The following is a 17,927-nucleotide window of genomic DNA, read 5'->3' as shown; positions in this document are numbered from 1 at the left end:
TCAAGCGGCCGCTAAACGGCAGGCAGGGCTGTTACATGCGCCCTCGAGAGAGAAACACGATAACGCAACCTTACGACGTTTGCGCTAGCGAGGAAAGAACAACTGCACCATCTCCCACTAAAGGGGATCATGAGGCAATGCGAAGCCAGAGCACTTGCACGATCACGTTCCGTTGGCGTTCGTTGCGCATGCTACCGACCTCGCGTCGTGGAACACGAAGAGGAACACTACGCGCGGCGTGTCTTCCCTCTAGCCTGGCCGTTAATTTTCACAGGGCGAGCGGGGAACGCGGTCGACAGGCGCGCGAGAGGGAAGCAGCGTAGGAGAGGAGAGAGAGAGGGAGGGGACGCGCATGCGCTGGCGCTCATCGCGGCACTGCGCAGGAGAGAATTTCAGCATGTCGAGCCCACATTTCAGAGGAGTCAACCGAACCAAGCACTGGACAACGCGCGCAGCGCTTTACCAGCTTGAAGGAGAGGAGACTAGTTGAGGAGAGTAGCGCATGCGCCGCGAGAGCAGAAGCGAGAACGCAGGAGAAGCGCAAGCAGATGCTGGGAGAGAACTGGAGGGAGTAACGCGCAGCTATTGGAGAGAGGGAAGGAGGAGAGCTGCACATGCGTAGTGTGAGTGCGGACAAGCAGGCCGTGGGACATACCCCCGAGGAAGAGATGCTTCGCATCTAAAAGCGCGGCTAGTTGCATCTCAAATCTCTTCGGATGTTTTTTCTTTACCTACAACCTCCTGCAAGCAGACAAACGCCAGGCTGCTTGTTGGCTGATGATTAGAAAAAAAAGTACCCGCAATACAAATATGATAAATGTTCAAAAGCGCGTAGGGGCGAGCAAGAAGGTAACGCAGCTCGCACAGTTTCCGCGCAAGTTTTTGCACTCGGCAGCGTCAGCCATGGCCTCCGGGATCGATGCATCGTCGCGCGAAACGGACGTTGGTTAGGAAACATTTAACTTCAGGTTTCCTCACCTGAAGTCAAATAGCTATTTATTTTGAATTTTTTTGCCATTGTTTTAGAGCTCAACCGCAGCAACACATTGCGTGTGTAACACACAACAGCCTAATGTTTGGCGCTTTTATTTCCTTTTGAACTCGGCGGGTCATTCTCGTAGAGCGTGTAAGCCAACACCTTGCCCCCGAGAGCCGTGCTTTCAGCAGTGCCCTTTTATCCTACCGCCACCTCGACGAGCCCTCAACATGGCCGTACCATTCCCGAGGTTTAAGGTAAGTTTCACGTTCGTTCCGATGGCTAAAGAGCAGCTATAGATCTATACCGTACAGTACAGTGTCGTATGCACTTTATATAGTTCAATACATTGTATACAGTGTATTGAACACTGAATACAGTTCAGTACTGTCTATACAGTGTATTGATCTGTATTAATTTTCGTCATCTACGATTCAAAAAGATTTTGCTAACAATTGTGCTTCATTTTTGCCATCCGCGATTCAAAAATGGTTTTCCTAACAATTGTGTTCTGGAAGTAACGAAATTTAGCGTTCGCTATGTGGAGGTCTGCAATTTGCTATTGGATTTATTATAGCATTTCGAGTGCGTTATATAGCATGCGCAATACGTTGTAATCGTTGCTTGTACCTGGGTATTCACGATATATTCCTGCTACACGCGTTCCGACAGGGTGAATAAATGATTTTTTATAGCTTCAAGCGGGCAAACTGAATCCTTTTGTAATTTATTTCCATTAAACTAGTTATAACTGCCGTTATGAGCCGCGCCTTGCATGCAGGAAATACACGTCCTTCCTGCCGTTCACTTCTCAACTGAACTAAACAAGTTTTTTAGTAGCCAATTTAAAGCGTGCCGATCTACAGGCTAAAATTACGGATACTTGAAGTAATCTCAATAACGGTGCCGTTAGTTTGCGTCGTCGCCTGCAGCCATAGACACCTGCCTTTACGTTGTTAACCATCGTGTTCCCGTTATTTTCTTGGTAAAATGCGAAACGCACGGTATTTCAGGAGTGAAGCCTATTAGTTTACGTGTGTTGTCTTACAGGTTCCGCAGAGTGACTTTGCAAACATTTACTGTTGAATAATTACCGTGTGCTGCTGTAGATTAAAGGCTGGCAGGCAAATAAAAAAAGTGATTTAAATAGCAGCAATCTACAACACGTTATTACGAGATAGTTACCGCGACACATGGATAGTTACTGATAGCGCGTACGGTGACACGATGCGTCTTTCACCAGGTTATGCTGCACACTCACTTGGACGGCCACATACGCCACACGACAATCATGGAGTACGCAAGGTAAGGCTCGCTGTTCTCTGACGTTTCCAAATGCAGACATTCAGAAGCTTCGGAAGTCTAGTAAGGGCTCTGTTCTGAAGCCCGTCTTTTGTTACAGGAAGAAAAAGATTGATCTTGGCTACGCCAACCTTCAAGACTGCCTGAGGAAAACAAGGCCGTCCAAACCCAGCACACTGCAGAACTACCTGAAGGAGATGCCAAACTACCTGAGAGTCATCGTGTAAGTAACGCCATCGGTATTACCTTCTCTTTTCGTGGGCTTGGTTTCTATTTTCTAGTAATTGCGCTGGAAAGAACGTAAAAAAAAGTCAAAACAAGCACACCAAGTCACCATCCTTGTAATGTTGCGTATATAGTCTATAAAGCAGCGTGGAGCAATTGTTTCGAATGGTGAAAAACTTATCGTGAAAGCTTGTCATATTTCACAGAAGGAGGCCCCGAAGTACGTAGCAACCTGTACATTTGACGCCATTTTCGATTCGTCTCGAGGAATTAATCTGAAAATAAATAAAAATGAAACTAAATCTATCTTGTGACGAGACCCCGAACAGGATTCGTATGCTCCAATTAGAGGTCGCACTTTATTTTACTGTTCATTAGATCAGCGTAATTTTAACGTATTTTTCTGCATTGCTCTAACAAAATATTACAATATAACAGGCGCTTATGACGCTAAACGCACATGTATAGCTGTGCAGGCTAGCATTTTGAACTTATGTAGTTGTTATGAGCGCGCGATTATTATATCTATAACTGTTGGGGTTTAATGTCCCAAAACCACGATATGATTATGAGGGACGCCGTAGTGGAGGGCTTCGAAAATTTTGACCACCTGGGGTTCTTTAACGTGGACCTAAATCGAAGTACATGGGCCTCAAGCATTTTCGCCTCCACCGAAAATGCGGCCGCTGCGGCCGGGATTCGATCCCGTGACCTTCGGGTCACGGGATCGAATCCCGGGCGATTGTTAATTGGGCTTTTCTGATTAGGCGCTTGCTATCTACCGCCTAAGAGTTTAAATTTAAAGCACACTCTGAGCATTGAAACAATTCTTAATCTTACACGCATAGTTGGCACTGCTGTCTTATCTACATCGCTTCAGTTTCAGTTAGCTAAAGTGCGGAAAGTAGAATGCATGCTCTGCCGAGAAAACCGTGCTGTGCTGCAGTCATTAGCAAGCAGTAATTCCGGTAAAGTTCATGCGAGGATGCTTTTAATGTAGTTTCGGTCAAATGATGTTTTACATTTGGTGCGAACATTGACGTATATAAAGCGTAGCGCTTCTCATCACAATTAAAGAGCCCGCGAACGAACGTCCTTGCACAGCCGTCATTGATCGGTTGTGCAACTTGAAATTTCATCCGCTAGATGGCGACGTCGTTCCTGAATGTCTGCGACTACGACGAGAGGTCTTAATCAAAATAAAACGATTACGTTTTGTGATGCGATATCTTACAGCTCTCTGTTCAACCTACACCGATTATTTCAGCCCACTGTTTAAAATCAAGCCATTCTCTAAGGCAGCAAGGAAGACGCGCACATGACTAACAACGACTTAGCCGTCACCTGAATCGAGGATGGCTTCAGCGAAGATTGAATTCTTAAATGAAATCGTCGTATCGAGACTGCTATATGCCAACAAAACCTCTCTTGCGGTTCTTAAAAGCAGGGCAGTTGGCGGAAAGATGTTTTTGATATTCAGTTTTGCTTCTAAGGAAATCGCTAAATGTATAATCACCGTATTCCTGTAGTGATTTATTATGGCAGCATCTCAAAGTGAACGGTTATGTATCGAAGGCGAACAGAGCTTTAACTTCCAAATTTTCAACAGGTGCAATAGATAACTTACTGACAATTACTCTGCCTCACTGTTCTCACTGAACTTGTACCAATTAAATCAAGTCCACTTTATTGCTATCTGGTAATCACCAATTATCCCGTTGAAGATAGGTAATCGAGGAAATTAAACTACGGCTAATCTCGCCAATGTTGGATAGGAGCTTTCTCAGACCTAGTGGCCTCTAGACTTTCGACGCCGGCTGTACATAGAAGAGCGTTTTGGTATTTTGATTTCACAATATATCCATCGGGCGCCCGAAATTCATTTGAATTCAGTTTCTACTGGTTGGTATTTTACGTACTGGTTGGTATTTTACGTAAGCCCACTAGATTGTGGGCTTACGTTCGCGTAATAACCGCTTTTGTTTAGGCAACGATACAGTTGCCTAAAGAAAGAACTCGCTACGCGCGGCTAGACAAAACTCTAGCGTCGCGCAGCAAGTTTGTACATTGAGGCAGCTTTCAGGATTGTGACGCCATTTTGCGGCATTACAAGCGCACTCGACGATATAACTGCATCACGCAAGCTAAGGTCAGTTCTCTCGAAAGCTGTACCGACCGTAGCTTGATTAAACCACCTCTATGTACCGTGCCTCTGGCTTTAAAACGTCTGTAAATGTCCTATTGTTGTTTAATCAAAAAAAAAATTAACGCCAATTTGAAATAGTGGACAAGAGGTCCCATTACGTCACTTGTATATATGCGGCCTCCATGACCGACAACGTAAGACAAGCTCGAGGGCGCTGGTTCGATTCTCGACCATGGAAGCCGCATTTCGGTGGGGGCGAAATACACGAACATCCATGTATATAGATTTAAGTTTAATTTAATGAATCCCAGTCTGTCAGAATTGACGCGGAGTTCCACGCTACGGCGCCCCTCATAATTCATGTAGTGTTTTTAGCACGTAAAATGCGAAATTAAAAAAAAAATTACCTAGTTCTCATTCGCGGTCCCGTCATTGCGGACTCTCTCTCGCGCCTGCGCAGTGGTGACCGGGATGCCCTGACGCGCATAGCGTACGAGGCTGCCGTAGACCAGGCCAACTGCGGCGTCATCTACAGCGAGATGCGCCTGTTCGCCCAAATGATGAGCAGCAGCATGTCGAGCCTGCCCAAGGGTTCGGGACCCATGACGCTCAACACGACTCGGGAAGTGGTCGACGCCACGCTGGCGGGATTCATGAAGGCCGAGCAGGAGTGCGGCATCAAGACGCGCCTCGTGCTCGCCTGCTTCAGGGACAAACCAGGTGAGAACGCCCTAATGGCAATCCCGTGCGTTGCTCGTGAAATTGGCACGATTCATAACATAAGGCGAATCACGCTCAGTCATTTTTATTTGGCTTTCTTTCAATTTATTCAGGACGTTCGAAAGGCTAATAGTCGTATACATAGAGTTTCTTACAATAATACCTTGAGGGGAATCTGGCGCTAGTGTCTACGCGGGCTCCTTGAGACGCGCCAACGTTTATAGAACCAGGTAAGTTGCAAAACTCCCCGCGTCAGCCAACCCGTCGCGCGGCGCTGGGACAGCTTCCGGTTTGGTGGCGCTGGCGGCGCAACAAGCTTCCGCTAGCAGACGAAAACGCGTAGTCTGCGTGGCAAACGCCGGGGCCACGCCGGCGCGTAGCCGTTCAGAAAGGGCTCGGTTGTTTACTCGCCGACTGTATATTATCGTGATTTTTCGTTACGCTGCCGCTGCAATGTAAAACTGAGTAATATTTAGCAGCGGTAAGGCAAAGTCAGTAAAGCTATGGCTTTCAAGACCGTCCAAGATAACTGACGCTTGATAGCATAGCATACGAGTCTGCCCATTACCCTATAAGAAATCAACTATATGGCGCATTCTCGTAGCATAATTATTTAGCCAAAGCGGATGCTTGGGCGTGTTGGTACTTATATCTTTTCGTTTTGGACTGTGCAAGTATTGCGTGGCGTTAACGAATAAAGCTTTGTTGTAAGTTAGCGCTGTTGTTTGTGCAATCCTTTTTCTGGTGCTCCGTAGTTTTTCGCGCTATTTCTTTTTCGATAATTCTTCACTTTCACTTTTTTGAAGTGAGGAGTTCTCACTCTGTACCGCGGCTGTCGTTACTTGTAATTATTGAGTGGTAAAATCGCCGTGTGTGTACTGCACGCCACAATTTCAGTCCTGCTACAGAAAGAAAAATTGTATTTATTTTTCGCACGCAATGCAGAGAAACAATTTTTCAGATATTGCATGTATGGTGTGATGCGCACAAACGGCACAACTTATTTACAGTCACAGGCATTAAACCTTATGAAGACAGCTCTAATTAACTGTAAAAAATTATTTACAGCACAATTTTTAGAATCACTCAAATCAAGGCAAGTTCGGGAATATCTTTGGAATGCAATCTTCGACGAGGCTCCTTTCTGCTGGCGATTTCAACCTTAATTCTTATTGTTGACCGTGTGAGTAAAAGTATTCAGGATTTCTTCCTCATAAATTTGCATATCACATACAAGTGATATGTCGGACAGTTTCTTGTCCATACGAGGAATGGCGCGATCCCACGTCGCTCGCTGGTCAAGGTCACACGGGGCACAAATAGGTTACCAACCGTCTCGTATTTCGCGGGACTGTCCCGACTTTTTATACAGCGTTGCGAGCCGTCCCTGTCGGGACAGCTATATGTCCCGTATTTATTCCGTACCGTCCAGTTAGAACTTTTTATGCGATCCAACGCACGCCCGACAACGCGCGTCACGCTCCAGAACATAAAGTTCTCACGAATAGCACGCACGAAGCAATGTTGCGGTGGCTAGCGGTGGCTGCGAAGGGCTTCAGTTTCTTTGTCTGAACTTCTGTGCGAAACGCGACGACTTTTACGGATACATTCTCCAGCAAGAGGAAGTGTTGCGAGCAGCACGTAGCCAGCTTAAAAGGCCGAAACAATGGACACCCCCCCCCCCCCCTCCGACTCGTCCCGACTCCCTTCATTGAAGAGTTGGGAACCCTAGGCACAAAAGAAATGTCGAGGTGTCTCGGAACAGAACATGTCGGCATGGTGAAGACACGCAGCATATCCGAAGCACAACAGAAAACGCCAAGCTGTTCGCGCAGAAAGCAGCCTCCACGGATCGCCAGCTGAAGAGAGCGGAGTGAGTGAATCCTGTTGCGACAGCAGCGCCACATCTGTCGCTGATGGCGGCGGCGCCGCGCAACATCGCTCAGTTTTGCAACTGACCTGATTCTATAAACGTTGCTTCAACCACCATGGGAATGATGGGAAGTACAGGCTTCGGATTTGCTTCGGATGGATTAGGTTCTTGAGATTCGCAACGCTTGTTTGCCGAGTGTAAAACAAAAGGATATGAAGTTAATTCCAATTAAAACTTGCTTCATTCTTTTGTATGTAAAACTTATTGCAAAAAGTTTGCGTGACCGTGAGATGGAACTGAAACCTGGACAAATTCAACCACCAGGGTATGCATTGCTCTGCAATTGTGTTCCAGATTTGGCATCAGCAAATAATGAATTATTTTTGTACAACACTTGAAAAGAAACACGCTTGTTTTTCCCTCGAAAGTACGCATTATCTATTTATGGAAATAACAGTACTGTGTTGAGTGAGAAACAGTTAACGTATCGTCTGCTGCGATGCCACGTGCGTCTGTTCAAGTGGTCTGCCTCCAACGCATCTCTCGTTTTGTTGTGAAGTCGAGTCAGAGGAGCGCGACGGTGCGTCTACTTAGCTTCGCCGTTGTTTTGCAGCTGATTTGAACGAATTTTGGTAAGACGCGCTTATCAAACAAACGTGAATTCGATGCAGTTTGCTGCACTGACATGGGACGCTACATCTGTGCGCAGCGGTGAGTGCACGGAGCTTTGCTAAAACTGTCAAATACAACCTGTAAAGCTGCAGCGTCGCAGCAAACCAAGAGATCTAACGTTCTTCAGCCTCTTTGAACAACAAAGGCGCTGCTTGAATGCTTTGAAACGCACCCCACTACCCACGCCTCGCGAAGAACGAAACTGAAACTGTAGAAAAAGATTTGTAGACAGTTCGCTAGCTAACGCTATCCAATCCGAAGCCTGTACTTCCCATCATTCCCATGGTGGTTGAACGATCGCAGCGCCAGTTTCCTCTCTAGGGTATTGTATGAAACTCTATGGTCGTATACAACTTCAGAAGTTCGCAGAGGCGCCACCAAGACGACCGAAGCGCGGCAGCCGATAGCCTCCGCGGCTAAGCAAATAGTCCCGCTCACGCACTCGGTAATGTTCTCCGAAGGCGGGATCACCAGCTCATGACGTCAGTCTTGAGTGCCCGCCCATTGGTGCAGGCTCGTGTGCATCCGCTTCTGAGGAGGAAATGCCTCGGGCTTCTAAAGTTGTATCCGGCTGCAGGTTTTTCTGAGTTGTACCAGATAACGAATATCCGATAGAAAAGACCTTCGAATATCAAACCGAATGTCGAGTATTTAACAGCATTAAACAATGCTTAATTCTGTAATTCTCAATTTATTCCATATGCTACGCTATAGTTTGATGCGTCCAAATTCGAATTTGTGCGCGGGAAACGTACGCATAGCCCGCAAAAGAGCGCTCTTGATAAGTTACATAGAGCTTTCGTTTGCATATAGCTCAACTACGGACCTCTAGCATTTTCGAATCCTTCGAAAATGCGACCGCCGCGGCGGTGATCGAACCCACGACAAGTACTGAGATCAAGATCTGTGGTGCATGACACGACCGTTCAAAGAACGCGCGGTTGAGTGATAGACCTGCTCACATTCGAACGCTCGCCGAAAAGGGTGAACAGAAACCAAAATCAACATCGAAGAGACAGGAAGATGAGAGGCAATATCCAAAATGCCGTGACGGACGAGTTTTAGGCATTCGCCGAGCCATGTATAGAGATGCTACATTTAACGGAATATTTTTGAAGGCAATGTCTTTTTGTGGCTTCCAATACGCCCACCCGTATTGTAACGGTGTGCGACGTCCTATATCTGAAGAAAAATATGCGCCAGTCTCGAAGGCAGCGTAGTGTGGCAGCGCGTCCAGGTCACGTGACATCAACTACCGTACTTATTTGCATACTGCCACCAATAGTTAGCATCGGCCAATAGTGGCTAGTGCTTGCTAAATGATTGTTAATGTCGGCTGGGGTTGCATAATGTTGGCTATAACAACAACATTCTCTTCATTCGTTCTAACTCCAATGACTGAGTTTCCTACCATTTCTTTTTTTTTACCGTTTCGGTGATATATGGCAGTTTTCGTGCAATGGGTCCGATTGGTTTTCTTGCAGAGTGGGCTGACGAGGTCGTGACTTTATGCCAGGAGTACAAGGGCAAAGGCGTTGTCGGCATGGACGTGTGTGGAGTGTTCGCGCCGAAGCAGACCGCGAAGGAAGGCGAGGAGATCCTTCACCCGCAGGTCATCGCCGCGTTCAAGGTGATTATTGCTTATATAACAAACAGCAAGAGACGGGGTGAGGTGTATGGCTGCAACGTAGCATAACAAGGGTACATCGATGAAAAAACGACGGTAACCAAGTACCATGCGCCCCAGGTGTCACCTGCTCAGTCGATACGGCGAGTAAAAAAGTGAAGGTACGTACTTTATTAAAGATTTGCTTGCCGAGGCTGACTGTAACGTAATGATACACTCAAAATTTATTAGGGCGAAAGCTCTACTACTCCACGTCTCCCAAGGTCATTCATCGCGTCGCAATGACTTTGAATCACCGAAGCGCGAGTGACGTCAAGCCACGCGATCCGCTGCGGAGAGGCGTCGCAGCTGCGCTCGATCGGAGTCTCGAAGCTGCTGTACAACTTGACCAGGGGACACTATGCGCATAGTCTTTGCAAAACCAAGCCAAACATACCTCTCGATCGTGATACGTAGGTTTGCAAGAGTTAAAATTCAGCCCATATTTCCCCTTCGTGTTAACGATGTTGTTTGCACGATATACTCGAGTAAATGTCAGTTGCGAAATTTAGGATCACCTCGGAACGTTTAATGACGCAGCATCATCATGAACGCGCAACTGGCTTCTGTTCTATCATCCTGACGGATATAATATTTGCTACGCGCCTGAATAACTCGGCTTGTTGACCGCAGTGTCTTGATGTTGGCTTCTCCTCGCTAAAGGTATGTGCAAGGTGAAGCATCCTTTAGCAATCGTCTTGCAGGCAAATCTTCGGAATTGGTTGTCAGTTTGTACTTCTAGCTTTATTTATTGGGGTTCGCATCAAATCGAAAGCTTCACGGCAACAATGACAAGCGTCGTTATAAGAGAACAAATTGCGTACCAGCTTCCACTCAGCTTTGGCCTCTTGGTTTTCTTGTACCGGTGCTAGACAGCTAGCTTGTGTACGTACATGAGGCCAAGGTTATTTCGTATAGCTGTTGAAGGTTCCATGCGATGCATGTTTCTTCTTGAACCCACGATGGCAGCAACGCTTCAGCATCAAACACTCGCTTCGTATTTTTGTTTGCCTTTCGCGTCAAAAAGTTGAAACGCAGGAAAAGCAATAAGGAATGATGTATAGCTGGCCTAAAATCTTTGAGAATTACCTTTCCTACGTGACGCAGAAATAGACGTCCGCATTTTCGCAGTTATGCAAGCAATTATTTATCTGGCAGTTAATTTTAACTAAGCGCCAACGACAACAAAAATTGCCCAGTATGCTCGAGGTGATCGCTAACAAGATTCCCTTGGTCGCATCTTCGTATCTCTTTGCAATTTTTTCTTAATAATCTTGGCCCAAGTATTCAGGGGAACACTGTAAAATTTGTTGGATTATAAAAGAAAAATCGTCGATGTGGTGTTTCAATTTGCCGTTTATTGTACGCCGCGGTGGTTACGGTGCCCGGCTGATGACTCGGAAGTTGCGGGTTCGATCCGGGCCGTGGCGGTCGCATTTCGATGGAGGTGAAATGTTAGAGGACCGTGTATTGTGCGATGCCGGCGTACGTTAAAGAACTGCAAGATGAGCGAAATTTCCGGAGTCCTCCCCTACGGCATGCCCTATAATCCTATCGTGGTTTTGGAACGTAAAACCCCAGAAATTATTATTATTATTATTAACTTGCCGTTTCTGCCGAGGCTTATTGCCTTTTCCCTTCGACAGAAAGCGGCCACCCTGGGTGTGCACCGCACGGCTCACGCCGGTGAAGCCGGACCTCCGAGCAACATCGCGCGCGCTGTCACGGAGTTGGGCACCGAGCGCATCGGGCACGGCTACGCCGCCATGCGCGAAGGCGGCGACGCCTTCAAGCTGGCTATATCCAAGAAGATCCACTTTGAAGTGTGCCCAAACAGCAGCTACCTGACCGGAGCCGTGAAACCATCCGAGGAGCACCCTATGATGGCGTACGTTCTGCTAAGATAGATAGATAGATAGATAGATAGATAGATAGATAGATAGATAGATAGATAGATAGATAGATAGATAGATAGATAGATAGATAGATAGATAGATAGATAGATAGATAGATAGATAGATAGATAGATAGATAGATAGATAGATAGAAAGATAGATAGATAGATAGATAGATAGATAGATAGATAGATAGATAGATAGATAGATAGATAGATAGATAGATAGATAGATAGATAGATAGTGATTTGTCGATGCTTTCTCGCAGTTGCAAGAAGCAAAACGCCAGTTTCTCGATGAGCACCGATGACCCGACCATCACGCACACGAACATTGACGACGAGTTCTGGCTGGCACTGAGACTCGGGCTCACGCCCCAGGACATCATTAAGACGGTGGGTATAGCGAGATTTGCGTGAGGCAGTTCACAGAAAATATACGTAATAGAGATATTTACTTGTGCCACATAATTTCAACGGTTTTAACTTGACACACGTAGCTAAGTTGTTGATTGCATGGTTGCACACTTATAGAACTTTTCTTGTGGCATGTTATTAACACTTTTTTTTCTTTCGTAATATCATTTGTACGTGCGCGCCAGTACGGTGTACGCATTTGCTTCCTACGTCGCTGCATTGCCAAGTGCCATTTATTTCTTTGCTCTCTGCTGCGTATGTAGCCACGCACGCTCAGATACGAGTAACTGTATGTTTTAGACCACTGTAAATTTTAGACCACGGGAGCGCGTGGCACACAGCAGTGCGGCGTTTTCGGGCGGCTGCTTGCGAAGCTGGAGAACGCGCACTGCGCATGCGCGTTCTTTTTTTTACCGGACAGTCTGCTCGCGCGCTCGCTTCCAGTGCACGCGCACCGGAACGCCAGAGAAAGCGCAAGGTGTCACTTCTGCAGTCACCGCGGAAGAACCGAGTGATTTGCTCTAAAGAAAACTTTTCTACTTGACGAAAACTTCGTCCCGGTCCGGGGTCGAGGGCAAATTTTTCGTCAGTTTGCAAGCTTTTTCTCTTTTTGAAATCCATGCGCATTTCCTTGTAGCTTTGTACTACGAAGCGGTTGACGCCGAGTTTCATCTTTTATGGCGCGTATGCATGGGCGCAGGATACTTGCACCGAGCGCCACAAGAAATTGCAGCATACATGAGTTCGCGAAAGGAAGCTGCTGGGTAATCTTATCACATATGTTTATTTGAGAAAAACTGACGCAAAGCTTCTTTTCCGTGCCGCCGGCGTATCAGAACAAGGTGTAGGGTAAGGCGCACAGAGCTCTGCTAGTACAAGTTGCGCATTTTCGTCACGTATTGTGGCTCGGTGCTTCCGCAGTGACATCTTGCGCTTTCGCTGGCGTTCCGTTGCGCGCGCGCACTTGAAGCACTTTTACACTGGCAGGTAAAAAAGAACGCACGTGCGCAGTGCGCGCTCTCGAGCTTCGCAAGCAGCCGTCAGAAGGCGCCACGGAGCTGTTTGCCACGCGCTACCGTGGTCCCTAAAACTATGACCACGACTGTACAGCATCTACACGTCGTATCGTTCTCACGAACGGATATCACCTGCCAGAGAGAGATGCTATTTCTTTTCTTAACAAAGTTACTGACGCGGCGCTTGTGTGCCTCTTCCCCCTCTTCCTCGATCTCGATGGCTTCCATGATTTTTTCGTTGTTGCTTGCTGTTGCCTTCGAAGATGTGCTTGGCGCGCGCAGTACTCGCAGATGAGCCGCTAGCTCTCCACCGGGCGCCGTTGTTTCGAGTGCATCGTTTCACAGACGTCAGCCAGCCTTTCTTGAGGTCTTTCAGCCCAGGGGCCTTTTATTTAAATCTTGGTTAAAGGATCAATTTGCATCCGTATGCGTCCAGCCACTCAAGAAGAGTGAAATAAGTGGTTGCTTCCTCAATTTTATTGTCAACAGAACGAAGGTCGGGCGCCATAGAACGCTGGAAAGCTTTACAAGACAGGCCTTTAGAATTGGGGACGAGGGATAACACCATAAAATGTTTGCTGCCATCTGTAAGATGATGCTTGAAAAGCTGAACGGCAGGAACAACAGCAGGTCTTTGTAAAATCAAGACGTTGAAAGAAACCCCCTTGCCATAGTTTTGTTTGCTTATGAATTGAGTCATTGTGTCGAAAAAGATCGCTGGTAGACACAGTGTGAAGACGGTGTTTTCAGCTGTTAACAAGACTTCAACTATGTGCCGGTGTGCGGACGCTGAAAATGAAAGAGAATTACGGAGAGAGAAGAAGCGGACAATATGTGCCATATGGCAACACGCTTATCGCATTCCCTTATCATGCGGCCATACCAATATCGGAATAAGAGGCTGGGTCCGAGCTAGTTAGTACACTGACATTATGAAACCGTTAAGCGCACAAAGACGGGAACAAGACGACGACACACAGAGCGCTACTTCCAACTGATCATCAGTTGGAAGTAGCGCTCTGTGTGTCGTCTTCTTGTTCCCGTCTTTGTGTGCTTAACGGTTTCATAAAACCAATATCGGACAAGCAAGCCGATGCCTCATTGAGCAGACGAGAAAACACGCTGCCTCATTCGGGACAACCGCCACCTTTGCGAACAACTGGCAGCTGACCTGCAAGGGCTGTGCATGCTAAGCACATCTTCAACATCCGAGTATTTCAGGAAAAGGCAGCAACAAGCAGAAATCCTGGAAGCCATCGACAACGATAAGGGGAGCGCGTGCATCCGCACCTAGTCGGTGGCTGTGACAACCAAACTAAATAGCATGTCTCTCTAGCGAGTGACATACGTTCGCGTGAACAATACGAGGTCGAGATCCTGTGTAGCTGTTGGTGCCTGCGCGTACGTAGCTCTATGTGTAACTGCTTGCAAAGAAATATCAGCTGTTAGTGCAGCGACGTTCTTGTCCGTCGCCCCCTGTCTCCCTTGTTTCTTTTTTTTTTCAGTTCGGGTAGTCGAGTTCTCACTAGCTATAAAACAATTAGCACAATTGACTACAGTTCTGATGCTTACTAATCTTCGATATCATTAGCGAGGACGGTCCGCCAGTAACATTACTTACCTGCGAAATGGAAGGAGAATTTTTCGGGGGTGTGGCGTAATTTTATGGTTGTAGCTGCGAGGCGTAATTAGAAGGTTGTGGGTTCGTGCCTCACCGACGGAAGGGGTGTCTTTCTCGTCCACTTTAATTTATCTAAATTTACTTCGTAATTACTACGCTACAGTTAAAATAACTAATGATGTCCTCTACGATTATCTTGGATTAATTGTCTTTTGGTTTCATTTGGTCATACCTACGTAATGGTACAGATACATTAGAGCCCAGATGTCACGTGCATCAATATTTCTCTCTTTTTCTTGGCTTATCCATAGAATGTCTATAGGTACGAAAACTCGCGAGAATATTTTTTTTAAATAGTTTACATCTCGTGCCTGCGAAACAATCCTAGCGAGAGTCGCAGAATTAAAAGCAGCAACAATCCTTTTTTTTTGCGTTTTCAGAATCACGACGCCATCGACAACTGCTTCCTGCCCCCGGAAGAAAAGAAGGCGCTGCGCAAGTGGTTCGATCAGCTTAACGGTCTCGCGTAAGATGTCGCTACCACGCGCAGCCAAGCACACGATCTTGAAGAATTCGGCACCAAACTTCCTCAAGACTCCGCTACCTTTGAGGCTGCGATGAGGCCCAACATTTTTTTTTTCTGAAAGCCGATCGTCGTCATTGGTCGAAGCAAAATTAAAGCATTGGTTCCTCGTCCACAGTGTTGGCCCCATAGATACGAACAAAAGCCCTGCGTTCCAAGGATTTTTTTCTCTCCAAGATTCCATCTTCCCTTGGTCTTCTACCTTATTTGTCCCCATGGAGTTTCATACAGTTACTAGAGGGAAAAAGTGGCGTTGCGACGCTTTTGTATGCATGGGAATGCTGGAGATTTGTCTTATCGGGATTGGCACCGTTCACGAAGAGCCCGGACACCTCAGACACGTGTCTGGTTTCAACACGTTCCTTGCGTCATATATATAATAAATTTCGCACTGAAGCAGTACGTAGTAAGCTGTAGCTCTTGTTTTACTTTGAGAACTTCTGCTTCGATGTACACTTTTGCGAAACGTAAAAAGTAGCGAGCGGCCGCTGATGTTGGAAGACAGACGACAAGGACAGCATTCACTCGGCGAGAATCTGTCGTCTGTTTTTTTTAATAGCAGAGCTGTTTGAGCTTAGAGACTGCGTTAGTCGCGAGCAAAAATGATCGTCATGAACCGGCACGCACTTTGTTCGTCCTCTTCTACCTCTTCGTTCTCTTGTTCAACCTCTGCTTCGCTCTCAGAACACGTGTGCCCATTTGTCCGGCGTGGGATGCAATAACTCTGATGGGCGAGAGAGTGAGTACAGAGAGAGAGAGAAAAAAAGAGAAGAAAGAAATAGACAGGGACAGAATGAGATAGAAGTGCAAAAAAAAAAGGGATAGAAAAAACAAAGTAAGACATAGAGTCAAAGCGAGAGAAAGAAATAGAGCGAGAAAGACAAAGAAATAGAGAGTAAAATAGAGAAATAGAAATAAACAAAGAAAACAGAGATAAGGAGAAACAGTGAAAGAGAAAAAGAGAAAAAAAAAGAGAAAAAGAAAGAAACAAAAAATCACGCCATATCCACGGAATGAATGATGATAAGTGGGCGAAGCTCGAGAGGGGGAGATCATCGGCAAACCGTAACTCTCCCGTGAAAGTTAGCCCATTACATCATTAGAAAGACGGAAGACTGTGCGTATATTATACAAAATCAACTTTTATTTTGTTCTTGTTCGTTTGTTGTTTCTTCGTTTGTTCTTTTCATTTCGTCGTCGTCATAGCGGCTGGATTGCGAGGTCCCTTGATTATGACGGCTTTATGGTCCGTGAAATGAAGCGAGAGAGGTTCTTGTACTGGCTACAGTGGGAAGTTTGCAAACACTAAGTCTATGCACGTCTTTCGGATCGTGGTAGGTTGCATATGGATACATGTCAGTGCGTATTTGAAAAGCATGTGCTGCACGATCCAGTCATTGGCAATGAGGTCCACTTTGAAGTCCCCAACCAGCACAAACGGACGGTTCTTGTACTTGTTGTCGTAGTCACGTAACGCAGCGTCTATAAACGACTTGACGTCCCCGATAGACAGGTTGCGTGCGAGGTACACGGTCATGACGGCGACTAGCAGACGGCGACTGAATCGGTGGACCGGTGTTTCGACGCGTGGTGGCGATTCCGGGCTCGATTGTCGGCTCCGCGATGGAGTGCCAAGCATGAAGCTTACCCCGCACCTCCACCAGTGTAACGACGTGGGATCGACGAGGACACGGAGCACGACAAACAAACACGCTTTATCAATCAGAGAAAGAACTGCAACGTCTTCTTCGTCCCTGGGCTGGGCCAAGAACACTCGCGCTGCTTCGTTGCCATCACCACTGGCACATACGCGCGGCAGAGGCGGTCACGTACGAGCTAGGAGGAACAGAGCCACGGCTTTAGGAGCTGACTGGAAACCGTCTCTAGTAACGTTCATACCAAAGCCAGGGAAACCCATCAACACTGAGAACCTCAGACCCATTTCTCTTACTTCTTGTGCGGGTAAGCTAATGGAAACTGTGGTCAGAGATCGTCTCTGCTCCTACTTGGAAGAACGCCACATTTTCGCCGACTCTATGCACGGCTTCAGAACCAAGAAATCTTCGCAGGACATACTCCTACAACTACACCACGAGATACTTACTCCCGTAGAACACCCTCATAACGACAAGATCATTCTAGCGCTTGACCTTAAAGGAGCCTTCGATAACGTCAAGCACGAAGTCATCCTAGTGCACCTGAGTGCCACTCACTGTGGCGAGCGCGCCTTCAATTACATCCGAAATTTTCTTACTGACCGAACTGCATACATTCGCATCCAAGATCAGGAATACGGCCCTTATCATCTAGGCACGCGAGGCACACCACAGGGCGCTGTGTTGTCGCCTCTGCTTTTCAACTTAGCTATGATGCAGCTCCCGGCCCGCCTGGCTGCTGTCGACGGGGTAAAGCATGCGCTTTATGCCGACGACATCACCCTGTGGGCCACAGAGGGAAGCCTGGGCGACATGGAGGACAGCCTGCAAACCGCAGCCCATGTAGTGGAGGAATATGCGGCATACTGCAGCCTCCAATGTTCCCCACAGAAATCAGAATTCGTGCACATTCGGCCTTCGCCGAAATGCACTTCGTCCATTAACCTTTCCCTGCGCAGTGGACCGATTAAAGAGGCACAGGAGATCCGTGTCCTTGGACTCTACATTCACAAACACCGCAGAGTCGAGACAACACTTCACAAACTTCGTAAGGTTGGAGAACAGGTGGGCCGCATGGTCCGCCGGGTCTCTAACAAGCGGAGGGGGGGGGGGGGGTCTCAAAAGCAAGGATGCGCTTCGTCTCGCACATGCTTTTGTCAC

At 47.0% G+C, this 17,927-nt stretch overlaps 1 protein-coding gene across 1 annotated transcript; it reads left to right on the top strand.

Moving 5' to 3' along the window:
- The first annotated feature begins 1,127 nt into the window (after nucleotides 1-1,127).
- Nucleotides 1,128-15,102, top strand: LOC119381212 (adenosine deaminase-like). The gene is made up of 8 exons (XM_037649160.2): nucleotides 1,128-1,233; nucleotides 2,220-2,281; nucleotides 2,379-2,501; nucleotides 5,110-5,369; nucleotides 9,399-9,544; nucleotides 11,227-11,468; nucleotides 11,744-11,870; nucleotides 14,969-15,102. The coding sequence occupies exons 1-8, from the start codon at nucleotides 1,207-1,209 to the stop codon at nucleotides 15,056-15,058; spliced, it is 1,077 nt and encodes a 358-aa protein (XP_037505088.1). The 5' UTR covers nucleotides 1,128-1,206; the 3' UTR covers nucleotides 15,059-15,102.
- The last annotated feature ends 2,825 nt before the right edge of the window (nucleotides 15,103-17,927 follow it).

The sequence above is a fragment of the Rhipicephalus sanguineus genome, chromosome 2, assembly GCF_013339695.2.
Source record: "Rhipicephalus sanguineus isolate Rsan-2018 chromosome 2, BIME_Rsan_1.4, whole genome shotgun sequence".
Lineage (NCBI taxonomy): Eukaryota > Metazoa > Arthropoda > Arachnida > Ixodida > Ixodidae > Rhipicephalus > Rhipicephalus sanguineus.
Note: the sequence above shows the minus strand (reverse complement) of the source record. Positions and strands in the feature narration are given on the sequence as shown.

Bases quoted from the DNA above. Each gene is read 5' to 3' on its own strand.
- LOC119381212 (XM_037649160.2), top strand. From the start codon at position 1,207: ATGGCCGTACCATTCCCGAGGTTTAAG. The intron at 1,234-2,219 runs GTAAGTTTCACG...GTCTTTCACCAG, and splicing joins TACCATTCCCGAGGTTTAAG to GTTATGCTGCACACTCACTT. The intron at 5,370-9,398 runs GTGAGAACGCCC...GTTTTCTTGCAG, and splicing joins CTGCTTCAGGGACAAACCAG to AGTGGGCTGACGAGGTCGTG.